This window comes from Parasteatoda tepidariorum, chromosome 6 (genome assembly GCF_982258835.1).
Source record: "Parasteatoda tepidariorum strain Cologne lab strain chromosome 6, Ptep-v5.0, whole genome shotgun sequence".
Lineage (NCBI taxonomy): Eukaryota > Metazoa > Arthropoda > Arachnida > Araneae > Theridiidae > Parasteatoda > Parasteatoda tepidariorum.
This window is the reverse complement of record NC_141760.1, coordinates 42484876-42499166: the sequence shown is the minus strand read 5'-3', so window position 1 is coordinate 42499166 and position 14291 is coordinate 42484876. Positions and strand designations below refer to the sequence as shown.

Below are 14291 nucleotides of genomic sequence, written 5' to 3'. Positions count from 1 at the left end.
TCAGAATATGGTAAAATTTACCCTGCTTCTGGCTCTATGGGAGCACTAAAAAAACCCGATAATTTTCAACGAAGAGTTTTGGTAATGATTTTGGCATAAATAACAATATTATATGGTTTATAATGTAATAAAATTTGGTAATTTTATCATAACCAGTTATTCCGATGACTATTCCTCCAAGAAATACAAAATTTTATACAGAAGAGACCTTCTTTCTTAAAAAATCATAATATTTATTTCTCAAACATGACTAATTTCTCTTTGAAAAGTTTTGTTGCAAATTTTAGCATACGATAAAACTCAAATGATAAGACTTGTTTTCATTTCTATTTTAGGAGCAGTAACCCTGATTTTGAGATAAATTTCTATCGGGTAAATAACACCACAAAAATTTTGCTGCCTTTGAATGTTTAAGAATGGACGAAATCTATAGTTACATTTTCCATTTTTCAAAGTAAGTTCTCATATGTTGCACAACTTTCAACTGAAACAAGGCGTAGAAATTTGTTCAAAATAGATGCTTAAGTTTAAAGTTTAATAATAGATTTATTTACATTAAAAAAAAAATCATTCTTTTTCTTGTTGTAAAATACAATGCTTAAAAAAAATAAAGCCTGCCAATTGCATAAAGTGCAGTTGTTCGCTTTACAATTAAAAATACAACGCATCATGCATTTTTAAAGGTTGTGGATCATTCTGAAAGGCTTGGGATAATAGTTATAGGCCCCGTTTTTTGCCACGAGCAAAATTTTTACACCAAAATGTTTCCAAAGGATTGTTTCCATATAAGTACTAATCAAGTTTTCAGAATTTCTGTACGATAGTAGCACAATACATTGAGACATCTTAATCGTAATCTTTTACGTTCTTATAAATATTCGCTTGAACAATTTAATATCATATTATCATAACAATATTACTATTATGGTAATATGAGGAGTTGGGGGTTATCATATAGCCCCAGATAATTATATCTATTATAAGTTTTTTTTTAAATTCAAATTTAAAATTACTAAACACCTCTTTATTTTTTTTAAATGAAGATATTTCAGATTTGATCAATCATTAGATCAAGTATTATACAAAATTTTTAATATCAGTTTGAATTAATTCATTCATTGTATTCACGTATGCTTCGTTATTTATTTATTCTTTTTAGAACTTCAGAATTATTTAGTAGTTTCATAAGTTGCATATAGCTATTTAAAATAGCTTTTTTCTAATCGAAAATATAAAAAATAATAACAATAGATGGAAATCCAAACAATAAATTTTTTTTTCGTGAAAAATACACATTTCAGTATATAATTCTCTAACTAAAAAAATACTAAGCCAGTTGCGGCTACTTTAACATTTTCAAATAATCCGTTTTTACCGTACTGGGAAATTTAGAATTTTCCTGTTATCCGATTTATTTCTGTTCAAGATCAATCATCGGCGTGCAGTTTTGTTTACTCACACTCCATAAAATAAGTTTATTTCCAACTTAAAAACACGCTATCTTCATATCCATGTTTGGCTTTTTGACAGCAATGTTTTTCCTCCAGCCATTGATCACAGAAGTATAAATTTCATTGCTTATTTTTTTATGAATTTAACTACAAATAATTTGAACATGAAAAAACATAAAATGTTTTGAGAAAATTTAAGTATATATAATGTTTAAAGAACCATTTTCCTATCAAAATATAGACTGTTTGCTTATTTGTTTGAACTAACGATTATTATTTTCTTCGTGCTAGATATATTTCTATTCTATACATAAGTAGTGAAATGTTCAAAATAATATTTAAGTAAATTCAACGAAATACCTAATTATATTTCATCAACATAGCCTAAGAAAACTATTTATAACCGTATTTCTGCGAAACTATAACTAACTATAGCTTTTGAAATTGGGCATTTTGTGTACATCAAAAATTATTACGATCAAGGTGTCATACACTCGCCCTCCTCGTATGAAACAGGCATTAAAAATTGATGCTTTTATTTCTTGTGGTACTCTGTAATTACATACAATGCTTATTCAATAAAACAAAACCACACGAAAAAGACATAAGAAAGAATCAGAGTTGTACTCAAGGTTTCAATAGTCCTAGACGAACTGTATTATGAATTTTTTTGCTACAAAATATGCTAAAGTTTTATTTTCAAATTTCTTGCTACCAAATACGCCGATGTTTTATTTTCAAAATTTTTTTGCTACAAAATACGCTAAAGTTTTATTTTCAAATTTCTTGCTACCAAATACGCCGAGTTTTTATTTTCAAATTTCTTTCGAAATAAAATCGCCGAAGAAATCACCGCAATACTAACAATATCATCACTCGCCCAGCAATTCGGGTTTCAACCTGCCACCAACTTCTCAAGAACACAAGGGATTCCAAAATAAAAAGCATACTGGGGCCGTTCTCCTAAACCTGGAAAAAGCATTTGATGAAGGGTGGATTGACTGTCTCATTTATAAACTTCAACGCCGAAGTTTTATTGTCAAATTTCTTGCTACATAATACGCCGCAGTTTTGAAAGAGAAAATAAGGCAAAGTACAATTACAGAAAAGGATTATTCATAAATAACAATGGAAAAACATATTAACATTTATTGAAAAAAAATAATACGAACTTATATTTATGTAATTCAATACATCATTACGATTTTAAAATAAATTGTAATGTAACAAAGTAATGTAACAATATAAAGTGGTTCCGATTACAAAATTTGATCAACTTGAACGAACTTGTGGATTATACTGATTTTTAATGGCCTTGAGCGATCAATTAGCTCCCTCCCCCCTCTAAGCACGACCCTGAAAAAAAAATTAAAAACACTATAAAGCACAAAATAGTACTTACGCGGATGAGAAGCATAGAATAATTAGCATTAGAATGAGTAGCCATCGGGGGTTTAGAAAAAGCTTCATAGCCTTAACCTTTCATGTATCAATTGCTACAGTTTTTTTGCAGTGAACCTTTTTTCAAGCGGACGTCAAGAAGGAAATCATTTCACAATACTCTGCGTACGCCCACTACATGATAATTGGTCAGCAAGTGTTTTTCTGAATAGAGAACGTCCGTGATAGGGGGGTGGGAAGGGAGGGGAGTTCGAACCTTTTAGTTCCATCAAACAACAATTTTATCGGAATTCGTGTTGCTTTGTTAAAGAGTGCGTCAGAAGTTATCCTCTTTAACCTTTAAACTTTATTTCTTTTAATTTCTCACTATTAAGTTCAAACAAACTTTACTCGACTCTCGTGTAAAAATTTCGATAATATCAAATTGTTTCATCATTTATTTATTTTTTCATTTAATGTTTATTTTAATTGAAATTATGAATTCGAAAGCAGGTCATATGTAGCAGATTTTTTGTGGAAAGACTCCTTTTTCGGACTCATTGATTCAAGTTTGCTTTTGTGCACCTCCTCTTGTAGTTTTCCTGAGAGCTATTTGCTATATTTTATGTATTAGAAAGGGAATATATAGTACTTTGAAAGATCTACGCCTTAGAAGATAAAGTCGCCAAATATGAGATACTTTTCCTCAAAAAGATAACGTCATTGAGCTTTTTTTGTGGACAAAAAGCGGAAAATTGGACATAGCTTGAATTGCGTATTTAAGAAATTGGTCACAGCTTGAAATGCGTATTTACGAAATTAGAAACAGCATGAAGGAGGATTTAAGAATCGGGACATAGCTTGAAATACGTATTTAAGAAAGCAGGATGTGGTTCAAAATGAGCATTTAAAAAAATAAGCAAAGCTTGAAAATGAGCTATGTCCAAATTTGAGTCCAGTTTCTTAAACTCGCATTTTGAGCTAAATCTATAACAAAAAACTCACCGACAATATGGTGGCTTAATATGCCATGATGTAATTTTTTTACTTTGTAAATGAGTTCCAACATGTACTCTAGTTTTTATTTATTAATGATTTTTTGGTTGAATCTATTCCTGCTGTATTAAACCATGAACTTCTCTTTTTTAGTGATTTTAAAATGTAATTAAATAAGGATAAGGTGGGCAGTACTCTCAAGGTATATAATCAAAGAAGTAAAATCAAGAGACTTAAAACATACCATTTGGAGTTTTTAACTCTTGTCTATTAAGTAAACATCATGAATTGTAAACTTATAGCATAGTTCAAGTACATTGTAAACTTTTATAACAATGAGAAAAAAAATTCTGACTGCAAGAAAACTAAAATATAAAAAAACATGAAACTAAAATTGTTTGTTTTAAAATTAATTTTCGAAACAAAAAATCTATTTACTAATCTATTTTTATCGTTCACTAAGTAAATTAGTTAACCTACCAACATAAATTAGTGTTTATGGGAAAATAGTTCAGAAAAATTAACACAAAGCTCAGAACATTTTAAAATAGCCTTAGTTTAAACGGGAAGAACAAATCTGTATTTTTCGAAATAAAGTTTTCTGTCAAGAATTTTAATATAGTATTTAAATATGTCGTCTTCAATTTAAGATTGGAACTTTTGTCTATTCCAATGAATATTTTATTATTTTTTTAATGAAAGAATCTAATTTATAAACGTTACACATCCTGTAGAATACAGATTAAATGTTGCATTTACTAATCTTACAATAAATCACCTAAATAATTTAAATACTAATTAAAACATTGTAAGTTTAAGATTTCCTAAACTCATGTTTTTAAAAAATGTCTTGTTGCTTTTTTTTAATGAATTCGCATTTTTATAAGTTTTTTGTACAGTATACGAAAAAAAATTAGCCACTCCGAATAACATTCTTTTAATTTAAGGATCGGGTTTTTACGTACTAAGACTTAATCGTATCGGTTGGAGGATATATCCTCAACTTGCAATAATTTATGCATGTTAATATTAAGTAGTGCAGACGATATTTGAAGTTATATATTTTACGATATTTTTAACAGACACAAAAACGTACTTTTTCTGAATAAACTTAAATTTTTTTCGATGGATTTGGAATTTTGCTTGTCATAGCGTTTTTCCAAGCCCTTTAAAGTGGAATAAAATAATTTAAAACGAAAAGTTAAAGACATGTATGAAATCATCTTTATTTACATATTTTTTATTCCTGCAATTCTAATTCTAATATACACATAAATGAAGAAAATATTTATAAAATATAAAACTGTGATTAACAAACTTATTACTTAATGTGATAGAGAAACATAAAAATTTGTACTTACTTAAAACATAAATTGATGCATAAATATTTTTCCCCTTATAATGAATACAAGATTTTACAATAGTTATATAAATATTTTTCTTCATAATTTATTTATCTATCTTTCGCTAAGGTACACAATTTGGAAACATAAATTTGCACCCAAATATGTAAAGTGAAAACATTTTGTCTAAGACTAAGAACAAAGTTTTAACTTCTATTAAAATTTCGAATATTTTTAATAATTAAATTTCTTCGAAAAATATTTTTAAGAATTTCCACCAATGAGAACAAAATTGTTCTGACTGTGCGTAAGCGATTAATTTTGTAGTTCGCAATACTATGACTCAAACGTTCCCCCATGTATCTTTTTGATTCTTAGCAACAACAAAAAATAAATTAATTAATTAATACCTGCGCTTAACTTTTATAAAAATCTGATTATAATTAAATTCATGCGGTCCAGAATTAGGGTCAAGTATTTAATCTTGCGATGTCAATTTGTAAAGCTCTGTAAAGTAAATAAAAATAGTTTTTGTCTAGCTATTTATTTTATTCAAATTTATTGCATAAAACATTCAGTTGGATCAATATTGCCTCATGATAAACTCAGGTTTTGATACCAACCCTATTTGCTTTACTTCAATTATATACCCGCCGGCACAGACCACAGTTCTGACATAAAATATTCCCTTGATACATAGCTACGTGGTTTAGACTCCTATTGTTGTTAGGCTATCAATTGGAACATTTCGGGATTTTCTAAGCTATAAAAGGCGGCTGCGGGTTAACCTCATTTACCCCTTGATTTCCTCGTCTTTTCGATCTGGTTCAAAATCAAAGGTTACAGAGTTAAAGCATCCGGAGAAAATAGCTGCTTAGCATTTATATAAATCAACTTTTTCCACACTAAAAATAAAATAAAATAATTTCAAATTTTTAGTTCTGTTTAAGTTTTTAAACATTCTTTAATATTAATACATCGCAATCATTTTAGTATGCTTAGAGATTTGAAAAATGTTAGAGTCATAACTAGCAGTCTGCTAAATTTCAAACTAATGTTAAAATTTATTATTATTATTATTTTTTTTAAATTTGTGACGTCAGATCTATTTTCCCAGAATTTCAATCCATAAACTCGACACATTTTCTGATTTGAATAAATTAGAGAAATAAGCGCATAATAAAGCTTATCATAATTAAATAAATGAATAAAACAGAAGACAGTGAACAATAATCCATTCAGTTTAGTGGATGAAACCAATGAAGTGAAGCATTGCAAATGGGATTCTGCAACTAATGGGCAATTCTAAAACATCACTGAAATCCAAAAAATTGACATGGCCCAAAGTTTGGCTGTACACCAATAGCTAAGACCTGGAGATGCAGCAGAAGTTCTACTGTCTTGTGTAGGTGGTAGAGTATAAATGATGGTCCTAGCTTTGCTCACAGAACTAGTGGATGTGTCAGTGAGCTCTGCTGGTAAAGTCTCTGTAGATGGAGGAGGTGGCAGCGGAGTGGTAGTTCTCACTGATGTCAGCGGCGATGGTGGGGGAGCAGTTGGACAGTTATATGATAATCTAAATATGATAAGTTAAATTAAAGCAAAAAAAGATGTAATTACATAAAATGGGTAAATAAATTTTAAAAAAAGAGAAGAAGCAAAAATAGTATAAATAAAAAGTAACTGAATAAAGTTAAAGCGAAGTCAAACTGAAATAGCCCAAGTAATATCAATTAAAACACTAAAATCTGTTTTGTGCCATAATACTAAGATTTACGCTTTTTAACTTCGCTTTAACTTTATTCGCAACACAAAGTTAACTTTATTTTAATTTGGATAATGAAATAAATATTACTCTAAAATTATTTAAATAACTTCTGGAACCTTTTATAAACATTGTTGGAACTAGAGTTGTAGTTAAGTTTTTTTTTCCTATAATTTTTTTCTTTTTTAATAGAAAATACTTTAGTTTTATGCATCAAAGAAAGTGCAAAGTTATAATTAATACTTCGTGTAAAGGAAATTGACTTTATACATATGTATCTATAAACAATTAGAGATATACAAAATTGTTATATTAAAAGTACTTCTAAATAAATAAATCAATATTAAAAGTAGAATATAAAAAAAGTAAACAAATGAAATATATTTGACAAATTTTGATGTAAAATGCGTTTTATAACATCAAAACTCAATTTAAGACACTTATTTGATCAAGAACAAAATTTATAAGAATTACGTGTGCTGATTATATAATAATTCTTTACTTCATTAATTTGTCTTGCATATAATTTGGAAGAATTTGAAGGTAGCAACCGGATAGTTAAATAAGTTTGTCGATAAAATTAACAGATTTTAAGGGGAATTTTATAAGATTTATGCGAAATCTTACAAAATCGTTTTGAATTGTGCTTTTTATAAGAATTTCGTATTGACTATATACTAATTACTGCCAAATTTGCAAAAAATAAAATAGGTAAATATATGAGAGAAGTAAAATAAAAATTTTTCACTGTTTCAAAGTTCTTATACGAAATTACAATTTGTGTACGCAATGAATTTATGTCAGCAATTTTTCTTTTCAAACTCAAATTAATCCCACCCTCAAAACAATCATATTAAAAATATATCGTCCAAAATTAGTATATCATCCAACTTACATTTTAACAAAATTTTAATGCAACTTTATTATACCACCACAAATTTCATCTTAAATTACAAAATAATTAATGTACATGCATAAGCAAAAAATTACAATGCATTTTCAAAACCTTTTTAAAAAGTGTTAAACCTTTTCAAAACCTTTTTTTTAAATTGTACTCATGTTTTCTTTAGAGAGGAAGTTTTACTTACGGATAAAATGTGTTACTACATCTGCTTACAAGATAAGATAGGGAATGATCTAATAGAGCATGAACTTTTATGCCACAATTCCTTAACAGTGGAGCACTAACACAGCTTTTGAATTGACCATATGCACTAAAAAAATTAATGAATAATTTATCAATCAATAAACATGGCATAACAAAATATTAGAAATATGTTGAAAAACATGTTGGAAGTTGAAAAACAAATTTGCTGCTGTAAATTATTAATTAATCATCAAATCATTTCCTATGAAACATGCTGGCAAAAATTACATTTGCTGATTAAAACGTTAACTATATTCTTAAATAATTTCAATTTAAAGCAAATATTATAGATGATTTTTTTTTAAGTTTATCATTTAAAAAATGAGAAAAAATTTATATTTAAGACGGTTTTTAAAGAGATTCTAACTTGTAAATCATAGATAACAAAATGAAAATTGTCTTTTTCCACATTTAATCTGGAAATAAAACTATTATATCTACTGTCATTTCAATAAAATTCATTTGAATTCACGATGCACATAATTTATTTTTAATTATTGCCCTTAATGCGTATTCCAGTGTAAAAATTAACACGCTACTACCATTTTAATACAATTCAATTGAATTCATAATGTGCACAATTTATTTTTAATTAATGCCCTTAATGCATATTTTAATGTGGAACTAATACAATTCTACCATTTCAATATAATTTAACTCAATTTATAATGCAAGCAATTTTTTTTCCTTCTAAATTCTGCACCTAACGCATATTTTTTATCTGGAATTAAAATTATTACACGCTACTACCAATTCAATTGAGTTTAAAATACAAAGTTCTTTTTAATTATTGCTTTTAGTCCGCGTTTTAAATTTTTTTTTAAAATTCATATAGATCATTGACATTTAATGAGTTATAAACAGTCATAATCGTAATGCGTAATAAATAGTAATGCATAAGAAAAAATAGGGAGACAATGTTTTGATATATTTGAAGACAGAAAGCTACTTACTAGCGAATAAAATAGTGAACCAGCTAGTTGCCTTTATCTTAATAAAAAAGTTTTTATTTGGCCAATCGTTGTTTTCAGTAATAACTTGACCAATTATTTTATTCTTTTTTGTATTTCGTTATTTTTGCTTTGTTTCGTATCGATTAGTGCCTAGTATGAATGTCTTTTTTTTTTTGTTATTCTAATTGTATACCTAATATTTTAGTTCAAAATACTGGAACTTTTTTTGGTTCATACAAAAAACACAAAAATTTAGTCTTTAAAATTCTAAAAAGGGTACGTTTTTGAGAAATGTTAGCAGACAAAAGAAGAAAAAATCTTCTTTCAAGATAAGTATTTAAAGATTTCTGAAACATCATACGTGATATAGCTGCTTTTTCTATTGCATCTTATATACTATGCTTTATGCAATAGAAATCTAAAACATCGTTCTCTGTTTTCAATTTTTATTGTATTCGAAAAGAAAACTTTTTGTAATAGAGTCAGGGGGTGGGTTGAAATAGAAACAGAAGAGGTCATACCAGCAGATGTGAGTGTCCTCTGCTTCTCGGTTAGCTACCTGTGCCACAAGAGGTCGATAGTACCGGCCACAACTGTGGACTGAAACACGACGGAAACAGTGAGCACTTTCCAAATAATCTATGAAACAAAGAAGAAAATACATATGTTTAGTATTCAACATTTCTTCAAAATAATATGCTTATTCATCGCAACTTTGAATTTTGATATTTGAGCGGTCTTGCAGTGAACCTCCAGTCATAAAAAGGTTGCAATTTTTAATGATTTTTATTAAATAAATGTTTTTATTAAATGAATTTATTTTATAAATAGTTTTAATAGTAGTTAATAAATGCATGAAGTAGATCAATATCTTTTTAATATTGTCTTAAATTTTGTTAATATACAAGAGAATTTAAATTGATTTAATAAGTGTTAATCACTAATTAAAACTTTTAACTCACCAAATTGTATAAGAAAAAGCGATGAGAAAAACTGAACCAACTGAAATTCTAAGTTGACTAAAACAAAAATTTAAAAAGCAAATCAAAATCTTAAGCTAAGTGAAAATCATTTGACAATTAGTGCTAGCCTCACCGAACACAAGCAACAGATCGCTGTAACTTTTTATACATTGTAATTTTTACATTTTCATCTTTAGTAACTGAACCAAAACGTTTTTTTTTAAAAGTTGCGAAAGAGTTTAGAAAATTAGAATCTGAGCCTGAAACCTTTTTTCAATAATCAATAATTTACAATCAATTATCAAGCGCTATTTCTCCTAATCTAATAAAACAGTGTTTCCCAAAGTGCGGTACGCGTACCCCCAGGGGTACGGGAACAGTTTATCGGGGTACGCGTTCTTATGTGAAATATCTTGAAACAAATGAAAATTTCAAAAAATTTTATTTAGAAATAAAGCTAGCCATGTAAATTTATGATTACGCATTTTTCTACTGGCTATATTTTGCAGAGTTAACAGTTAATAAGTAGCAGCCAGTTGTGATTTTTAACTTTAGAGGAATTTTTTTATAATAAAAAATTCGTTCATTTTTTTTATTAGTGATACACAGCGTTGCGAAAAATTGAGAAATTGTACACAAAAGTCATAAGTTTGGGAAACACTGCAATAAAGTGATCCCTTTATTTTCTACCTTTATTTTGAAAGCTGTCTAATAATACTGTATTAACAAAAGTTTGTTAAGGACAAAATATTTCACAAAAATACAAATTAAAAAATTTACGTAAAATCCAAGATGACTTCTTGATGATTCTACGATTTGTGGAGAAATGTTCGCTTAAATGGAGTTAGGATTAGATTTACAAAAACTGTAACGTGATGCAAAATCTCTCTAACATTTCTAAATTCTAGCTTATAATACTACCTGCGATCTTAAACAGTCTCTAAATTTCAACACAAATTCTATGATTTAAGATTTCTGTTCAATCAAATCCTTCACTCGCTAAAATCAACAAACAAGTTGATCAGATTAGGCAAGTTAAGTAATCCTAATGGCAACTGAAGTAAGAAAACAACCGGAAGAAGAAAGGAAACTTCCAGTCTTAATGAAGTAATTCCTTTCGAAGGGTGAACGATTTAAAATAAATGTCAAGGTCAATCTTAGAAGAATATTTTTAAAAAAAAATCAATCCAAAAATAAGAGGACGATATTATAAAATTAGTTGTTCAGATTTCAATGTTTAAAAATAAAGAGAATTGGAAGCATACTAAGAGAGAACAACACAGTAAAATTTTGAGAGAAAAATTATTACATAATTTATTGATAATTTATTTTTTTAAGATTATAGTACCTAAATATTGAATTGATTTTCGTAAAAATAAATAAGTTACAGCGTAATATGTTGAGCTCAACGCAGCAAACACTGTGACATGCATGAACAAATTAACTTGTGCGCTGAGTTGATTAATGGATTTGCTCCTTTCTATGAAAACATTTTAGTAAAATGCTATTATTTAAACTATTTTATTGAAATAACTTGTATGAATTATATAAGAAAAATAATTAATAGTATTTTCAATATAAATTGCTGAAATTGCAACCTTTTTTTTTTCAGCAAGCAAGCAAAAAGAACTTTATTGGGAACAAAAACAAACACATAAATACAAAGAATATATGTCGCCAAGAGGAAAATCCTGTCCAGGTGACAAAGAGAGGTAATACAATAAGTTTAAAATAGAAATTTTAAAAAAAAGGAAAAAAAATAACAAAGGTAACATAAGAAATTCATTTGGAATGGCACAAGACTGGTATAAAAAATCAAATGCTTCCTTTAAAGTGAAAAATAGAGATCTAAATCGTCGATGTTCATCACAAATTGAAATAAAGCACGCTTAAAAGAAGAATATATTTGAATATTTTGCAACTGAAATGGTAATTTATTATATAATTTAGGTGCTAAGTAAAAAAACTGTTTTCGTGACATTTCTTTTGTAAAGTGGGTAATCTCATATATTTCAGTTGGTCTCCTTTCAGACACATTAGTTTTTAATTGGCATATTGATTTATTGTTGTGTAAGTAAAGTAAAATACGAAAAAATACATTATGGCGAAATGGTAATAGATTAATTCTTGTACATATATTGGTGGTAGTTATACTTGAATTATTTATATTTAGAGAATTAATAATCATCATAATATCAAAGTATTTAGCAGTAATATTTAGTTATTGATAGTTTTGAAACAATTAGAAATAAATATTGCCCCAGCAGCCAAAAAAATATGCTCAAAATGAAAATGATCGCAGAATTTCAGCTTGTTCTCTATCATTTTTGGCAGAAACTACTGAAAATGGGGGAGAACAAGCATCTCATAGACCTGGTATTGATGCATCATACTAAGTTGTAAAATTTAATATATTTATATGGATTATAGACCACAAAACTTTAAACGCAATTCACTGGAAACTATGTTTCTCTTACTTGCTGTATCTCTAACTAGCTTACTTTTCAACTGATTTACTTCAAATTTCAATGCTACGTTCACAATAGGGATTACGTAAGGATTGCGTTTGGTATATTTGCACAAAGGGATTTTTTTTTTATTGGTTTGACTGGTTTTGAGTAATCCACAAAAATTTAACTTGTGTAATTTTTTGATTATTTTTTTTTCAAAACACCGCCATTTTGTGAAAAATATTTATCTTAAAAAAAAATCCTATGTGCAATGAAACTGCAATCATGCAATTTTTAAAAAAAATCGAGACAAAATTAAATTTGGATGATTTTTTTTTCTGATAATGGCAAGTTATCGATAATTTAAAGAATAAGTTATGAACATTAGATTATGAAAACGCTAATTTTTTAAATTTTGTATTTGTAACATAATAAAATGAAGATTAAAATAACAAGAAAATGAAAAAAAATATATATATTAAACTTATCACAACCGTTGCAAAAGTCTATAACAAATCATTTTTATATGCTTCTACTGCGTTTCTCTCCTTTAAACCAACTTTGAAAAAAATTACTATTCCAAAAAAATTTTTTAGATTTACCTTTTTGATGTCGATCAGAGCTACAAATCTGATGGACTGTGTCCATTGAGTGACTAACCGCTTTGTTAAATTTTGACCGCTGGTCTTCAGTCGAGCAAGAGGACATGTATCTTCTCACACAATCCACAAAACGGCTCCACATCCTTAAAAAAATTTTATTGGTTAATTATTTTATTATTAAATAATACTGCTTATAATATTAAATAATAATTCGAAATAAACGGAGTCCTAAATACAGAAGCTTATATTCCAATAATTTTATAACTATTAAATCGTATCATGCAAAATCATATGAATTGCAAAAACATCGAACATTTTTATTTCGTTAGTTCAAGTAAAATGGTTAAAAAAAATTTTTAATTTTCCTAATTTTAATCCCCATTTATTTATTTATTTTTCTTAATTTTTGCATTGAATGGGAGGAGAGTTCTATTTTCCCCATCCACAAGAAAGGAGACAAGCTGGACTGTCGCAACAACTAATGCATTAATCTTCTTAATGTAGAAGTAGAATTTAAAATCCTTTCCAATAACTTATATCTTAGACTTCTTCCCTCTGTTATAAAAATTATAAGTAAATACTAATATGGTATTTTCTTATAATTTTGATAACAAGAGGGAAATCTACCTCTTCAAGAGGGAAAATCTACAGTTGATCAGATTCATTCGTTTAGACGAAGAACAAAGGGGTAAAAAACAAAGGGATAATGATATCGATAATGTAGATTTTATAGCTGTTTACGATTATATTGACAGAAATAAGTTTTTGGATGCGATGTTTAAACTAGTCCAGTCCTAACTTGTCAAAATGATGTTCCATATATAATTCATAAATTAACATTTAATTCATAAGCGATCCGCATTTTTTGGGATTAACACCAAGGAGACCATTCTGCAGAGATCTGTACAATTATTAGCGTAGATGATATAGTAGGACGAACAAAACGGGCTGTTATGGAAACGTTTTTCGCCCTTGAGAACACTGCCATAAATTGGCAGTTAACGAACCAAAGACGAAATTTATTTCACCAAAGAAGATTACGTGCAACCCTTCAGATTTGGAAATAGTCTGAAAAGATTAAACTATTTAAGTACCTCGGTACTTTTCAATGTTTTTATTACCAAAAAAATAAAGATATTGAAACTGAAGTTAAGAGCAGTATTTTGATGGCAAATTTTAGACTGAGGAACCAACTAAAGTCGAAATTTATCTCTATAAGTACAAAACCCTGATTGCTTTGTA

At 27.9% G+C, this 14291-nt stretch overlaps 2 protein-coding genes across 5 annotated transcripts in view; both read right to left on the bottom strand.

Annotated features, from left to right (window-relative positions):
- The window catches only part of LOC107455051 (uncharacterized), a 78405-nt gene extending 75324 nt beyond the window's left edge, over positions 1-3081 (bottom strand). Inside the window, exon 1 of one of the 3 annotated variants that reach the window (XM_016054722.5) lies at positions 2854-3081. In XM_016054722.5, coding sequence (XP_015910208.3) covers positions 2854-2921 — 68 coding nt within the window. In that variant the 5' untranslated portion in view covers positions 2922-3081. The remainder of the gene's footprint in view (positions 1-2853) is intronic. The other 2 variants (XM_087165741.1, XM_016054726.5) reach the window with 2 other exon arrangements.
- A 1932-nt stretch (positions 3082-5013) lies between these two features.
- Positions 5014-14291, bottom strand: part of LOC107450364 (uncharacterized) — a 33161-nt gene continuing 23883 nt past the window's right edge. The window contains exons 3-6 of one of the 2 annotated variants that reach the window (XM_071178775.2): positions 13050-13192; positions 9557-9674; positions 8024-8149; positions 5014-6746 (exon numbers count right to left, since the gene is read on the bottom strand). In XM_071178775.2, coding sequence (XP_071034876.2) covers positions 6476-6746; positions 8024-8149; positions 9557-9674; positions 13050-13192 — 658 coding nt within the window. In that variant the 3' untranslated portion in view covers positions 5014-6475. The remainder of the gene's footprint in view (positions 6747-8023; positions 8150-9556; positions 9675-13049; positions 13193-14291) is intronic. The other variant, XM_043045456.3, reaches the window with a different exon arrangement.